Source organism: Podarcis pityusensis (genome assembly GCF_964106645.2).
Source record: "Podarcis pityusensis genome assembly, chromosome: 4".
Taxonomy (NCBI): Eukaryota; Metazoa; Chordata; class Lepidosauria; order Squamata; family Lacertidae; genus Podarcis; species Podarcis pityusensis.
In genome coordinates this window covers 77,947,679-77,964,765 of record NC_138027.1, presented here as the reverse complement: position 1 = coordinate 77,964,765, position 17,087 = coordinate 77,947,679, and the positions used below count along the sequence as shown (strand labels likewise).

At 41.9% G+C, this 17,087-nt stretch overlaps 1 protein-coding gene across 1 annotated transcript in view; it reads right to left on the bottom strand.

Annotated features, from left to right (window-relative positions):
- The window catches only part of LOC308475808 (parapinopsin-like), a 51,613-nt gene that overhangs the window by 25,550 nt on the left and 8,976 nt on the right, over window positions 1–17,087 (bottom strand). The window contains exon 3 of the mRNA XM_081003218.1: window positions 5,713–6,032. Coding sequence (XP_080859344.1) covers window positions 5,713–6,032 — 320 coding nt within the window. The remainder of the gene's footprint in view (window positions 1–5,712; window positions 6,033–17,087) is intronic.

Here is a 17,087-nt window from a genome sequence, read left to right as displayed (position 1 = left end):
AAAGTGAGTCTTATAGAGCAAAAAATATGGTATGTTCATTTGCCCAGTACAATGGATGTTAACATTTCATACTGCAAACAGGAAACTGCCGCCTGAATGCCCACACCCCAAACCATATATTAATATTTACCTAAAAAAGCTGCCTAACACCTAGGCAGACTCACTGTTCCATCTGTTTCTGTACTGCCTACACCAGACATGGCCAAACTTGGCCCTCCAGATGTTTTGGGACTACAACTCCCATGATCCCTAGCTAACAGGACAAGTGGTCAGGGATGATGGGAATTGTAGTCCCAAAACATCTGGAGGGCCGAGTTTGGACATGCCTGGTCTACACTGACTGCAGCAACTCTCCAGGGTATCAGACAGGGAGTCTCTCCCAGACCTACTGGGTGATGTTGGGGATTGAACTTGAGATGTATAAAGCAACTGTTTCTGACTATCTGTTCCACCATCTGTGGATTCTGAGAAGGTGAAAGCAGCTACTGGGGAGGGGAGAGGCCAAGACCAGTCACCCTGAATGGGCTCACACTGTTGACTCATAATTATCGCAAGGCAAGCACTTTCACATCACACCGACACTCCTCATGTTGGGCCTTCTGGGGTCGTGTTTACCAGCATCCATCAGAAGACAAAGCATTTTGGAACATCACAGAACCAGCTTACTTACAAGAACTGTTGTCAGTTCTTTCAGAATTGGCCTGAGCCTTGTTAAGAAAAGCATGAACAAGTGGAGACTGCAATAAAATGTTGCAGAATGTACTCTTGTTCAATGTTCTATCTAGCCATTTCCCCTTTCAGGATATTCTAGTCCCACTTTCCCTCTGTCTCTTGATTATTTGTGCCTTCCTCACCCAAAGAAACTCAGCATTCCATGGCCACTGAGTACTACTAATAATAATAATAATTTATTGTTTATTATTTATTATTTATACCCCACCCATCTTGCTGGGTTTCCCCAGCCACTCTGGGCGGCTTCCAACAAAATATTAAAATACAATAAAACAACAGACATTAAAAACCTCCAATCATCATTGGATTGGAGGGCGGGTTTCCTCATGAAATCACCCCCAAATATTTTAATACTTCTGTAAACCCTAGGGTTCTGACAACACTGTATACCCTAGGGTTTACTGCAAGTATGTTCCCTCTTGTTTCTAGGCAGTCTTATTTTAGCGACACAGCCATTCTAACTTGGCACCCAAGTCTGTTATATATGTAAGGTTCTTGTATGTGTCTGAGGCACTATAGGGCACTATAGAGTGAGAGGCACAGAGTAAGCAAGTCTTCAAACTTGGCCTGAATTCAGTGTTCGAGTGCTCACAGCGAAAGCGGGCAAGTTACAAGTAGCATAGCTGGGCCCCCTTACAAATATAGCTTGCAAGAAGAGTTCATTACAGAGGCACAATTCCCTCTGGGCCCACCCAGAATTCTGCATTTGCCCTGAAGCAAAATAAAAAAAAAATCCATTTACCCACAAACCAAAATAGATGCATTTATCCCCAGAGAGACATAAACTATCAGGATGTCCCAGGGTTGGGGATCCTGTCACAACGCATTCATCCAACCAACGCTCAAGAAACAATGAAGTTCCTTCCGGGTCTCCCATCCCAGCAACAACTGGTTGCCAAGTGAGATTATACAAGCTCCTTTAAACAGATGCAATCCTACGGTGCTTCCTTCTGTGTCTGTATTCAGCTACTCCCTCTAAGGAAATAGAGGCTTTCTCTGATGCGCCTAAGCATGTGCCTCCAGCAAGACATCCCTAGATTCTTTTTGACAGGTGAAACAACTGCAACAGGTCTCTAAGGGAGATAAAAGTGAGGAACACAAGGAAGCCATCAGGATTCAGCTCAGACAGCCTCTGAGACCTGCAGCGGCAGGTACTATCACAATAGCTTTAGAAAGCGGAGATGAAATATTCCAGGTAAAAACATAGCCAGCATGAGACATTAACCACCAGCTTTCCCCCCATCTCACCGTACAGCAGCTGTTAGACTACAGGTGAAACTCAGAAAATTAGAATATCGTGGGAAAGTTCATTTATCTCAGTAATTCAACTTAAAAGGTGAAACTGGAAAATGAAGTCAGCATCCCCATAAAGCTCGTCTGCGGAAGGAAGCATGAACTGCCCCAAAATCTCCTGGTAGACGGCTGCGTTGACCCTGGACTCAACAACAATGGACCAACACCATTAAGTCCAGGGTCAACACGGCCATCTACCAGGAGATTTTGGAGAACTTCATGCTTCCTTCCGCAGACGAGCTTTATGGGGATGCTGACTTCATTTTCCAGCAGGAATTTGGCACCTGCCCACACTGCCAAAAGTACCAAAACCTGGTTCAATGCCCATGAGATTACTGTGCTTGATTGGCCAGCAAACTCGCCTGACCTGAACCCCATAGAGAATCTATGGGGCATTGCCAAGAGACAGATGAGAGACATGAGACCGAGCAATGCAGAAGAGCTGAAGGCTGCTATTGAAGCTTCCTGGTCTTCCATAACACCTCAGCAGTGCCACAGGCTGATAGCATCCATGCCACACCGCATTGAGGCAGTAATTGATGCAAAAGGGGGCCAAACCAAGCAGTGACTACATATGCATGCTCCTACTTCTCAGAGGTCCAATACTGGTCTATTTGCAATCCTTGTTTTGCTGATTTCATTTAATATTCTAATTTTTTGAGATTGTTAATTTGGGGTTTTCATCAGCTGTATGCCATGATCATCACAATTACAACAAATAAAGGCTTGACATATCTTGCTTTGCATGTCATGAGTCTATCTCATATATTAGTTTCACCTTTTAAGTTGAATTACTGAAATAAATGAACTTTTCCACGATATTCTAATTTTCCGAGTTTCACCTGTATCTCCAAAAGAGAATATTTCCATTTAAAGGAAAGGTGCTTATATTAACAAGCAATTTGTGTGTGGTAACAGGTAAGGGGTCCTAAGAGGACACGAAACATTGAGAAGTTAAGGGAGCAAGGGCTTTGAGGTGAAGAATCCTCATCTGCATTTAAGCGCAAGTTCCAATATTGCTGCCACTCAAACGTTAGAAAGTTCAAACAAATTTCTTTGCTTACTATTCTGTGGGTAATTTTCCTGTGGAATTATTGTTCTGCCCTGTTCGCTCTTTACCTAAATTCTTGCTAACAGGTACAAGGAAGTATCCTACTGGAAGCATCACCAGGAGTTTATGGCTTGGGTCAATGGCATATAGTACACAGACAGAAGTATAAAGCGAGAGGAGATGTCATTTCCTAGTACATGGAACATTAGTGTGTTATTTGTGCATTCCACTGTGAAGAGTGGCACCAGTCAGAAAGTCCCCTTTCCTTTAGTAGCAAACAACCCCTAGAGAAGACAATTCTCTTTGCACCCAACCAAATACAGTATAGAATAAGAAATGGATTTTCTTATTGTTGTACACATCCAGATTTTTTTTAAGTGCACAGTATACACAAGAGACTTCTAACAGAAGTAAAAAGTGGTTTTTTGAATGAATATGGAATTTTGAAATGGCTAACGCCACAATCCTAACCATGCCTACTCATAAGTAAATCCTAATCCTGTTAAATTCAGTAGGGCTTACTCCCCAGTAAATCAGGTTGGGAGTACAGCCTTAATTAACAATTAAACTCTGTTGTTAAGAATTCTGTGCCACATTCTCACAAGATACTGTGAGTGATTTCAAATTAAGACGTACTAAGTAGCTCCACTGAAATCTGTTCGTTTGGCTATCGCCATATGGAACATGGTGCAAATAGTTGTGTACAAAATACACACATCCATTATGAAGGCTATACACATGTTTTAATTCTAGTTTTGCCCTTTTTAAAGGCAGTTTAACGAAGTTTATTATTTCCCCTGAAATAATCACCATATGACTTAGCAATAAACAATCCGGAATAATCAGTCTGATTATAGTAGATCCTAATGTCCTACAATCTTGTCTTTGAAATGTTAGAGCGCTTTGTGAATATTGTAGGTTCCTACTGGGCAAATATTTAATTCTTGAAGGTATTCAGGTAATAGCTTTTGCTCTGACAGGAATCCTCCAGGAGTTAGCTCCTGAAATCAAATATATCATCTAGCATTACTCATAGCCCTAATTTCAAAAATCTCATGCAAAGGCCAACCCTGCTTACTCAAGTACTTAGAATCTGACTAAAATTGGACTCTCGGGGCTTCAAATGAGAAAAACATCACTGAAAGCCAGGAGATGTCTACCACACTGAAGAATAAGTAAAAACTGAAGACTTCTCCAGACAATCAATACATGCATAACTCTTCCAAATTTTGTCCTTTGCGTGAGAGTTCTCCAAGTTCTAATTCTAAAGCAACATCACAATATCCAGCCAACACCTAACACGTGGTGGAGCCTGGGAAAGAGCAGAGCATAAGCAAAGTTTAACTGCTGTACATGTTTTTGCAGAAATTATAAAATGCAGGAATAGCTGCCATGGTGCCCCTCCAGACATTGCTTGACTACAGCATCCATCATCCCTCCTCACTGGGTTTGTTGGCTGGAGTTGATGGGAGTTGGAGTTCAACAACATCATAAATCTCATTAATCAAGGTAGAATGAATTAGGCTGCAATCCTAACTCCGTTTGGTTCCATTGAACTGAAGGACTTACTTCTCAGTAGACGCTGTAGTAATTAGCGGTGCAATCCTAAATAACAAATTAATCACAAATACTGTCAACTCGTCAGATCCATGAGGACAATCAAAAGGCGCCTGGTTCATTAAAGCTAATCAATCCTGCAGACAACCCTTAATGATGCTGAAGTTGGTTCATCCATTTACAAATTAGGTAAAACCATCTTATTAATGGAGAGCAATGGATAATTACCAGTTCAATTCATTATTCAACCTAAACCATTTTCAGTCAGTTCCTCAGTGTCCAAGACAGATAACCCCTATTCATTGATGGGAAGGTTTGATGGTCTGGACTTGGTGAGTTTACCTGTCATAGATGATGCTATTGTTACCCTGTCTGATCAGAGGAACAGCCTAGGTGTTCTCCTGGAGCCAAGTCTTTTCTTCATCTGCACTCAGAACCAAACTGCATGAGTTTACCTTCAAGGCCAGCATATAAATATTTTAAAGAAACAAACAAAACCAAAAGGAGCAGGAGATAAAGGATCTGCTTTGGCTGCAGATGGAGGCAATCCCTGGAACCTCCAGGGAAGGCTGGGAATATTCTGTGTCTATACCTTGGATACTGTAGTAACTGTCAGTCAATGTAGACAATACTGAGGTGGATGGACCAAGAGGCTCACCTGATGTAAAACAGCTTCGTAGAATCACAGAATTGTAGAGTTGGAAGGGACAAGGGTCATCTTGCCCAGACCCTACAATGCATTAATCTTTTTGCCCTATGTTCCTAGAAAACAATTTATGAAGACATGCAGCTCTGCTACTGAGGGAAAGTAGCTATGGCCCTGAAAGCTTCCTAGATAGGAGACGATTGCTCTCAAAGGAGGATAGGATAGAACTGTAATAAACAAACAGAGATGCCACTAAGTATAGGGGACTTACTCTCAAGTAAGTGTGCAGAGGATTAGGGCCTTCGAATATGAAATGAGAGAAATCTACCATCTTTGAAAGCCTTCAATTCATTTTTTGAATGTATATTAGAGGGCACGTATCTGAAACGCAACCTTCCTCAGAGATAACATATAACGCCTGTGACACACTTACCTGTTTGACATCATAAAAGAGGCGGGCGTAGCAGTATATCATCACTATTACAGGGATGACTAAGCAGAATATGAAGAGGCAGATGATGTACGACACTGACTCTGGTGTTTCAGAGGTCCATCGGACGGAACAGCTGGTGCCTGCCCGCTCGAGCCCGTAGCTGCTCCAGCCAATAAGAGGGGGCACAGTCCAGACCAGAGAATAGAGCCAGGAGCCCCCAACTCCTAACAGAGCCTTTTGGTAGTCAGAGCCACGTTTACTGGTGAGGGTGCTGTAACGTTCGTAAGACAGAATGGCCAACGAGATCAAAGACACAATGCCTGCAACGAGAAAGAAGTGGGGACAAAAATAATTAAAAGAATCACTTTTTGTTATTTCATATGACGTAAAGACTTAAAGGGCAGAAAGCGAAATACCATTTTCTGCATGATTAGAAGGTCAAGGGGAATTATTATTATTATTATTATTATTATTAGTTAAATTTATATACCGCCTTTCATCCATAGATCTCAGGGAGGTTCATAGCATAAAATTACAATATAGAAAACACAAAAATACATAATAAGAACAAAAACAAACCAATAATTCCCCCTCCCAGGGTCAACAGGAAGAAGCTGGCAAGGCAGACAAGGTCAAGTAACACATTTTATTTTCCATTTTCCCTTCTACAGACACACACAAAAGGCATGACTGAACTTGAAACTTGACATTTATGATAGCGATGTCTCCCTCCACTGAGAATAATTTTGCAAAATTCACCCCAAGCTGATTAGGGAACTTAACCTCCTGGTCTCCATTGATCTTTATTGTTACTTCCTTGTCACCAAAGGACATACAGATGCTGGAACCAAATAGTATAGTATAGTATAGTATAGTATAGTATAGTATAGTATAGATCTGCTTTTCAAGCTTTTGGCAATCTCAGAAATATTCAAAGAAAATATTCAAAACTCCTGCCTCTGTCTCAATGGAAATACATTCCCTTTGGTAAAGACAACTGTATCTGAATAGATTTTTTGTAAAGTCATGATGGTAACTGCTTTAAAGCAATTTCCCAAGTTTTCATCAAGACACAGGACAATATCCCTGCCAGCTGGTCTGCCGGTGAGAGTTCTGGCAGGCAAGTGAGAAAGAACCAATGGAAGCTGCACTCAGCTTTTCATGGTCATCATTTGCTCACTCATCCCCTGGGGGTTAGGAAGAAAAATGACAGAAGTGGGCAGCTGGCAATCATGAGGTGGTGCCAGGAAGCTTTTGGGAGCAAGAATGCGGGCCTAAGCAAGCAGATGACTATGCTATCCTCTGATGACCATGGCCCTGAGTCAACCATTTCAGTGTGACTGATATTCTCTGGAGGATACAGACTACAGAAGATGTGGGTTCTATGCCTATATCTTCCTTTCCTGTGGGATGGCTTGTGCTAGTGTGGGAAGTAATCATACAATCCGCCCAACCCAGATGGTTTCCTCCTACAGACATGAGTGGAACAGCTTGAGTTTTAGTCTATATTCTTCAGGTTAGAAGTCTATTTTCTTAATGGCAGAAAAGTATATGAAACATTGTCATCTTTGTATCTTATTACTGGGTTTCACTTCCATGAGTCATGAAAGGAGGGGGGCTTGTCTAGATGTCATCATTGGGTTCCTCTCCAAGCCTGTGATTCGATATCTGTAAGATGGGGTTTCTGCAAAGAAAAAGGGACTGCCATAGTGGTTAATCTTAGTGTATTTTTGGTCTTTGTTGGAAGCCGCCCAGAGTGGCTGGGGAAACCCAGCCAGATGGGCAGGGTACAAATAATAATATATTATTATTATTATTATTATTATTATTATTATTATTATCCAAACCAAGCCTTGGCCCAAGAACATTCTGACTTAGGCTAGCATCTAGACACTTCTGAACCTTCTGAAGTTTGGCATATAGAGCAAATATGTCTGCAAATAAACTCAGAAAGTGTTTGGCAAGACGGCCTCACCTCCCTTTATCTTATAATGGAAGACTGGGGTCAGCAATGGGAGGTTTCTGGGACAAATCCAACAAAGGGGTAGCAGCAAGCTGTTCAGTTGCCAAAATGGGGCACAAAAGATGCTTGGGAGGAGCAACAGATGTAGCAATGGGACCTGCAACTTTTCCAGTTTGAGAGAGGGAGAGCCGGACTGTGAAGGGTGCTGTCCACAATCAGAAGCTCCAAATGATCGATCATTTGCAAGGCTGTCCCCTGCAGATTGCGGTGAAGGATCAAATATTTGAATTAAGAAAGCTGTGAACTACTGTTAAGGAACATGTTATGCCCTTTTTCCCCTTCTTTGACATGTGTGTATAGGAATGCTCCTTTTATTTTTACATGGCAGAGAATTCAAACAGTTCCCACTGTGTTCCAGCAACAGATGTTACCATGTGGGCTGCCAAGTTCATGCGTTGTCTGTGTCCTGGACACAGGGATAGACTGAAAGATATGGACATGGGGCTCCCACCATAAGAATGAGTGTAACTGCATGTGTTGGCACCTAGAGAACAGGGTGAGCCAGCACATTATTTGGAAGCCACTTCACACATTCAATACCTATGCATACCAAATGGCCAAAACGGGCTACAAATTTACCAGAAGCTAATTATTAATCCACTAAATTGAAACAAAGTTTGCTTGCACTGAAATGCATATATAATGACAGCAACATTGACATTTACACACAGCTGATGTGTACATGGGTGAGTGGGAGAAGTGTTTTTTTTTATAACAGGCAGACAAGAAGCATTTGGAAACTAGCAGGGTTTGCTATGGATTAAACAAGTGCGTAATTGTGGTGTTGTCTGCAAATCAATAAATGCTGTTGTTTATTGACCTGGAAATCGTTTAATGATGCCCCAATTACAAAGGCATTGCCACCTCTACATAATATTTGTCCCCTTTGATGTTTGGGAAAATACCAATGTAAACAACCAAGACACGTCCACTTAGTTAACTTCTGGGGGTGGGGAGAAAAGGGAAAAATTCTTATCAAAAGAAAAAGTATTTCACTAGGTATGCCAAAAAATTTAGAGGATTGTGCTTACAGAGGAAAAAAAGAATGTGGCTTCGATTCAATAGTGACTACTTCCAAGTGATGGAGACAGATCCTGATAACAGCTGGATTTTATATTTTCAAAAATGGAAGAACCACCACTAAACATTTCTGCATCCCAGCAGTCCTCAGGACAATCCCAGGTGCAACAATACACCTAGAAGAGAGGCTAGTCTAATATTATTATTATTACCACCATCTCAGTGCAGTAACTAAATGCAGACTCTATGAGGATGGAGAAACTGTAACCCTCTGGGTGTTGTTAAGAGTCCAACTCCCCTTGGCTCCAGTCAACATAGGCAATGGCCAGGGAAGACGGGAGTTATAATCCAACAATTGCAAAGCAAGAATCTTCCTTTGATGGGCAATGCCTGATGACATATGATGTGCAATCTTTGTAAAGGCTTGAGGAATAAGGTCATCACCCCTCTTAATCTCCATTCCGGGTCATCCAGCCACTGCCATAGTGTCCTTTCTCTTGGCAGATCAAGATGAGCAGGTGACAGCAAAGGTTGCAAGCTGGGGCAATTAGAATAAGATTCACTATTTGACTATCGATTCAAAACCCTAAAATGTACAGTCATACCTCATGTTACGTCCGCTTCATGTTCCGTTCTTTCAGGTTACGTCCTGCGGTGACCTGGAAGTACCGGAAAGGGTTACTTCTGGGTCTCGCCGCTCGCGCAGAAGCGCAAAATGACGTCACGCGCATGCGCAGAAGTGGCGAATGACAACCGTGCATGCGCAGATGCGCCGCTGCGGGTTGTGTTCTTTTCATGTTGCGAACGGGCCTCCAGAATGGATCCCGTTCGCAACCAGAGGTACCACTGTATTTTATATAATTCACTTTTTATTTCTATTCTTTATATATCGTATTGTTGTTTTATCGCTATGGCTGACGCAAATAAAGATTCATTCATTCATTCATATGATGTGCTTGACAGGGGCCCGCAGCCGTGCACCTATTAAAGTCTGCCACAGAATGACTCTCCACGTGGGGATCTGGTCCTCTAGTCGAAAGTGGTTCTCCACCTCTTGCCTTGGAGTACACTACAGAGTATGTGAACTATGATTTCAATTCCTTTTTTGCTTTTAGATTAGAGGCTGAATGGAAGCAAAAGGCAGGCTGTTTGCTCCCCTTCAGTTTAACTTCCAGCAATGGCAGGTAAGGGCTTTGTCTACACTGCACTGCTGTTTCCTAAACAGCATGAGGAATCCATATTGGAGCAAATGAGAGTGATGCTACATTAGCAAATTAGCAAGTAAAATTATCACAGCCAGCTGACACCCGAAACTCCATGGACTCCACACACACACACACACACACACACACACATCTGTGGTAATTATACTTTGCAAAGTTGTGCAGAGGTTGCCCTGGGTCATTTGACCCTTTTTTAATGGTTCTCTTTTCTCCTACAAAAACCACGCAACGCTTGCTTTTAAAGTTTAAGATGACTGTGGCGTTTGCCCTCCTAGGTGACATCATGCTGGGTCATAAGGAAAGGGTTAAATGGGTGTGAAGTGATTGGCCAGTGGGAACCCAAGGGGAGGAGTTAGAGTTGGAGTTGTCTGGAGGTCAGTTGGGAGTTGGAGAAGGAAGAGAGAGGATAAGTCTGTGGGTTGGTCGAGTTGTGTTGTGAGAGAGTGAGAGAAAATGATAGGAGGAGTCAGATAGACAGCTGGGATAATCAGTTAGCAGTTATTAGGAATGGTATAGGCCGGTATAGAAACTAAGATTAAGAAACTGACAAGAAAAATTATCTGAAACCATAAACTTGTTAAGGCTTATAAAATAAACTTGCTTATTTGATTTAATGTTAACAACTGTCTGGACTCTGTGTGTACCTGAGAGAAACGGGTTGGTGGCAGCGGGAAAGCAATCACAGTGGTGGCACAGGGATCAATAGACCGTCAAGCGTCCGGGGACCCTGTCTGATCGCCACAATGACATATGACTTTTCATTGCTCCACTTGCTCTTGTCAGACTGAATGTACAAGAGAGGCAGGTGACACTTATGTTACTGAAACATATTTCCATGAATTTGCATCTGAGACTGGACTGATATTTACAGACTCGCTCTGAGGCAGGCAGCAGCATAACACTAAGCACTTGCTGTTCTCACAATTAAAACTCACGCACACAGACATATACTACCTCAGTATATATATATGACATCACAAGATTCTAGGCTACAGCATTAACCCTTTGAATAGTATTTTGGATGCACCATACCCACAGTTTTAAGACCATGGGCAACCTCAGTTCCACCTGAAACAACTGAGCTGGACACGATTCTACCATTAGCAAAACAAGTTTCTACTGCACTGTCAGCACTGGTTCACTGGCCTGCAAATCGGTTCTTAGGAAAATATTTAGATGTGAAAGATCAGAACCTATGGCAGAGTTAAGTGCTGTGGCTAGACCTGGGCATAAAGAGTAGGAAGTTCCTTTTTGAAATGCGTATTGTCTAAAGAGCACCAATCATTTTCTGCTCCTTTTCCATGCACAAATTCATCAGCAACACACCCCAACACACTCCATTTAGAATCCTGGAGTAAACTTTTGAACTCATTCTACCTCCTGGGTATATGATAATAGATGACAACAAACTAGAGGCCTTAAGGGTTTCTAAACATGCTTGAGGAAAAAGCCCTGTCATTGTTTATAATCTAGTTTGTTAAATATTGGGAGTTCAAGCATTACATTTGAAGCTATCATTTTAAATTTTAAAAAGTTATGCTTTCCCCATAAAACTTCCCTGTGGAGGGTAAGGCTTTTACGTTTTATTTCATTAATAAGTTACTGAAGTATAAACATATGTGAGCAAACTCCCACCAGCTTCACCCATCTTAAATAAGTGTTTTCCCCCCTTCCCCCACACCCCCTTTTTAATGAGAAAACCTGCCAGGCATAAAAGATCTTTTAGGTTACGCTGATAACTGGACACATGTAAGTGACAGGAGAAGGACAAGAACAGTCACTTTGCCAACAAGTGACTTAAATTACCTGGGAAATGAAAACTTCTTAAATGCTACTAATTGCTAACCTTTGATTTCAACTAAGTGTAATGTATCTCACAATGCACATGGTAGAATACTAATAGCTTAATTGTGAGTTGAAGGTCTTTAAAAGATCAAAATAAGTCTACGTAAACATAGAAAGGGGGAAGTGGCCATTTTAAAATGATGGCAGAAGTTTGAGTAAAGCAGGGGAGAAAGTTAAAACTTGTTAAAACTCTTTTGAAAACAAAACTTCAATGTCTCTTCATCTCTACTTTGCTCAAACCTCTGCTGTCGTTTTAATCAAACCACTTTCCCCTCCTCAGTGTTTCTCCTTTCTTGCTTCCCTGCCTCACCCTGACTTCATGGAAATCCAGGGATTAGCCCCACTTCAAGGGAGTTGCCTGACGACATTCTTTCATTTTTATTATATAGAGAGATTTTGAAGGGGATTTCAGTGGCTTGTCAGTGTGGTGTTACATGCACTTATCCAGTACACACCAGAGGTTAAGACTGTCCGTGGAAGTAATTTCAGCACTGCCACTGGGTTGTTTGTGTGCAAGGTGATTATTTGTCATCAGTGACACCAGCTACTATCCAGTCAGGAGTCCATGACATCAATAACCTCAAGTGACATTTCCCTACCATCCCCAACATGCCTGTGAAATAATGGACAATATCAACACAACACAATATCAACACAACAATTACAAAGCATGCACACTGAAGCCCAAACTTAGTACCAATACGAGTGTGGTGGAGTCTCCTTCTTTGGAGGTCTTTAAGCAGAGGCTTGACAACCATATGTCAGGAGTGCTCTGATGGTGTTTCCTGCTTGGCAGGGGGTTGGACTCGATGGCCCATGTGGTCTCTTCCAACTCTATGATTCTATGATTCTACCGGTAGTTATCCTTATGTCCCAGAGAATAAAAATGTTTTTACCTGGTGCCAGATTTTTTGTAAATAAGGAAAAAAGTTAACACTAATGTGCCTCCATGGGGAGAGCATTCCAAAGATTTCAGCTATTACAGAGAAGACCACAGCTTTGCAAGAGGGCCAGAACTTACCATACTTTTCTGTCTATAAGACGCCCCCATGTATAAGACACCCCCTACTTTGGGGGACTCCAAATTAAGGAAAAAAACAAACCCTCAGCACTACCCATGTATAAGAAGAGGCCCAATTTTAAACCTAATTTTTTGGTTAAAAAACCTAGTCTTATTCACAGAAAAATACGGTAATACTCATGGACGTGCCTTATATTTAGAAGGTCAAAGATTCCTTTCCTGACTTTCCCCATTAAACGCCTGAGCTCAAACATTTTTATAGGATAAAGGGGGCAAAATTCACACACACACTCACACACCCAATAGCAAGAAAGGGGACATGACTATAAAACCAGCATATGTCTCTCATAAAGATATACCATCAGTTCTAAACGCTTATTGTGTTTTTCATTTATTCTGGTTCGTCCCTCCCGTTTTGTCCTTTTTTAAAATTCCTGAATTACTTCTGCATTCTTGATAGGACTCTGATAAAGTACTTGGATTTTTATTTTAAAACTAAGGCAAATTTAGACTTTAAGGTGACAACACACTAAAAGGGCAGATTGATTCCACCGAAATCAAGGTTACCTACTTTTTAAAGGAACGTATATCTGGAGCTGAAAGGGATAGGAACAAGGCTCTTCATCAACTCCAGTTATGAAAGTGTTATTAATCACAATGCCTGGTTAAATAGGCCAGATCCAAAGACTCTAAAATTAAAACTATCCAACTGAAGGTCAAAGCCCTGGTTACAGCTAAAGAGTGTGTTTGTCCTTGAAACTTATTTATCTAGAATTAATTTTGCGATCATTCAATTGGTAATTATGGTCTTCATGTTCTTACAAATTGCCTTAATAACTACAGAAGGTCTGCTACTTGTTAAAAGTTGAGATTTGCTTTAGAACATTAATTGTAACAGATGTCTTATCCGAAGGAGATTCTGCAGAATATACAGTAAATGCAAACATCCAAGTAGATTCCTTTCAATTATTCTGCACAGAACCAACAATGCCTAGGTTTGGATCCGTTTTCCGTTTATTAAAACCCCCTCTAAAAATAGCCAAGCAACTTCTCTATAGTTACGCCCCCTTTTATTTATCACGGGATGCTGTGTTCTTCTGTACCATTTTAAGGATTTTTCATTTATATAAGGCCAAACATACTAAAACTAAGATACAATTTTTTTAAAGGTTCAGCTGTCCAGAAATGCTATCATGAATGCTGACTCAAGGCTACTTAGGACTGTGTATTTCATAGGGACACAAATTATAGATTTCAGCCAACAGTGACATTTCCCAATGGATAATAAATAAATAGCAAGGGGGGGGGGGAACTATTTCGGTTTTACAATTCAGGCCAATATTGAAGGCTGAGAAACAGTAATTCCATATTGTCTTATTTCTTTTTGACATTAATGAATACAGTACAAGGCTTTGTGGATCTCTCCAGAACCTGCTGTTGTCGCCACTTAATACCGCCACTGTGCAGGGGTGAGGGCAGAGTTGTGGAGGCAGTGCGGCAGCAGAGCAGTGGCAGGGTAGCACTTCCTGTCCCACCTCAAGCAGCAAAGTGGAACATGACGCCCCTGATTAAAGGGACCATCCACAGCTTCAAATAACTGTTACAGCAGCCACACTTTCTCGGGCTACATAAGATTTATGTAACCCAATACAGAATACCAGCGCTTTCTTCTTCTTCTTCTTTGCTGCCCATAGCAGCCATTTTGTTCTAGAACGCATGACACTTAATATAAATACAGTCGTACCTTGGATCCCAAACACCTTGCGAGTCGAACGTTTTGGCTCCCGGACACCGCGAACCCAGAAGTCAGCGTTCCGGTTTGCGAATGTTCTTTGGAACCCGAATGTCCAACGCGGCTTCCGTGGCTTCCTGAATGTTTTGGAAGTCGAACGGACTTCCGGAATGGATTCCGTTCGACTTCCAAGGTACCACTGTATAAGAATACTGGCATCTCCTTTTCTTTTCTTTTCCACGAAAGAAAAAGTACTGCTTGTAGGCCACACAGAGAGCAGGAGAGTGTGATCAAGCAACCTAGCAGGAGGACAGGAAAAAGGGCTCCCATTCATTTGGTCTTTTGTTTTGTTACATAAGTGCAAAAGAGTTAGGTGGGAGTGACATACAAAGCAGCCGGGTATGACTCCCCATGCAGCTTTACAACTGGGGTTGCAATCCCAAGCACCTTTACTAAGAGAGAGAAAAGCCCCACTGAAAGCCGAGGAACTTTGCTTCCAAGTGAAGATACTGTTATAGATCTGTGAGTGCTAAATGCTTGGGCTTAATAGGATTTAATTAGAACTGGGAAACAGCCAGACCCAAGTGTGTGCTGGGGGTAGTTAAGAGGTGTGGACCCGCTGATAAGCCTCTGTCATTTGCACATGTAAAAGCAGCAATGCAGGGTTTCAGACAGGAGTGTTTCCTAACCCTACCTAGAAGTGTCCGAGACTGTAGAATGTACCTGAACACTTCTGCATGCAAATAACATGACCTGCCACTGTGCTGTTGTCCTTCACCCCTGTACTTATGTGACAGGAATGTTAAAAACAGCATGCAGAGAGAGGGCAAGTATGGAAGCCATAGGAATAGAACCTATCTATATACTATGCAACAACAGTCCTATTTCTGTTTGCTGAAAAGTAAGCCTCATTCATTTCAATAGGGTTTGATCCTCCTAGGTAAATGGGCATCATATCACAGCTCAAGGTAGTAGGGGAGGAGTTAAACCTCACTAGTAGCAACTGCTTCTTTCACAGATCTCTCTCTTCTCTCACAATAATTTATGCCCACAAAGAAAACAAACACCCTATAACGTTCAGTATGAACCACACTTTCATTCATCTGACAGGTATGATATAGTTTGTTCAAGATGAAGAATACCAGGCAGAAGAATGCCAGGTAATTTGGAATTACGTGGCTGAGAATTTTCTCAAATTACATTCTTCCTCTTGAAGCTGAATTGACAAGTGTGTCGTGCTTTGATCTACAAAGACAGGTGTGTTGAGTGTCTTTCCTAGCATCAGTGGAAGTGGGCAGAAAAGAGGAACCAGGCATAAAATGCCTACATTTCTAGATAGCAAGTACAAATTAGTACAGACCAAATTGCAAGAGGTTATTGTTTGATGGCAGTGGATTAAAGAAAGTCTAATGGGCATGTGCTCCAAGAGGTCGACTTTAGATTACACATTAAGACAGGATGGCCTTCCCAGTGTAGCTGGAGTGCAGTCCTCATCATCCCTGGCCATTAGCCATGTTGACAAGGGCTAGTGGGAGCTAGGGTCCAGCAACATCTGAGGGGACCACCAGGTCACCACCATTGTTGAAAGAGGAGGGATACCAAGAATGGAAGAGAGGCAATTCAACATTCTTCATTTTCTTTGTTCATTCATGAGTTATATGTGCAAAGCGGGTGGGAACGCGATACATACTCTTCAGTGACTTCTGTAAAAGAACTTAACCACCCTGTTCACACATTTTACAGGATATCTCTGACCTGGTGAATTCTGCTTCCAACCAAAGTCAGATGAGGTGAATCTTTTGTGTTTTATTAACTGCTTTATTGTGCAAGGGCATTGGGCCAGAAGGTTGACTGGGAAACCTGCCTCCTAACCAATGAAGCAAGCATCTGTCTCCCTTTTGGTCTTCCCTTTTGGTGTGAGGAGGACTGTTAACTTAATGGAAGATTATGGAAGCAGCCGTGACTAGCAGGACAAAATCAGTTCATAAGTCAGAGGGGAACCCATAATTTCTTCTGAATAGGCTCCTTGCCACTTCCTGAACAGCAGGGGAGGGAGACTATAATAAGGATCTATTATCTTGCTGTTCTAACCATAGCTGTTGCTGTACCTGTACAAAGGCAGTCAGTTATGCTGCTATTATAGATTGATCTTAGCAATAAAGCTGTTGCTGTTGGGGAGATTGCTGTTGGAATAACGCATGAGGGGACTATGCAGGGTAGACCATCCTGCATGAGCCAACATGCAAAACTGCCAGTCCCCCACTACTGATGGACTCCATGTGTCTACTGATATATGCACACAAAGGTCCTCCATGGGAGGGTGACCCTGGCCCTGTCTTACAAACATATATCAGTATGCAGACAGAGCCCTTTCACAGAATATCTGCATGTGTGTAGCAAAAATCTATGTGCATCATGTGCAGATGTTGGGGGTAGACAATGCACTCTTGCAGCCCATGCAATCTTATTACTACCACACAGTCATATTCTTTCAAAGTGTGGATGTTCCTT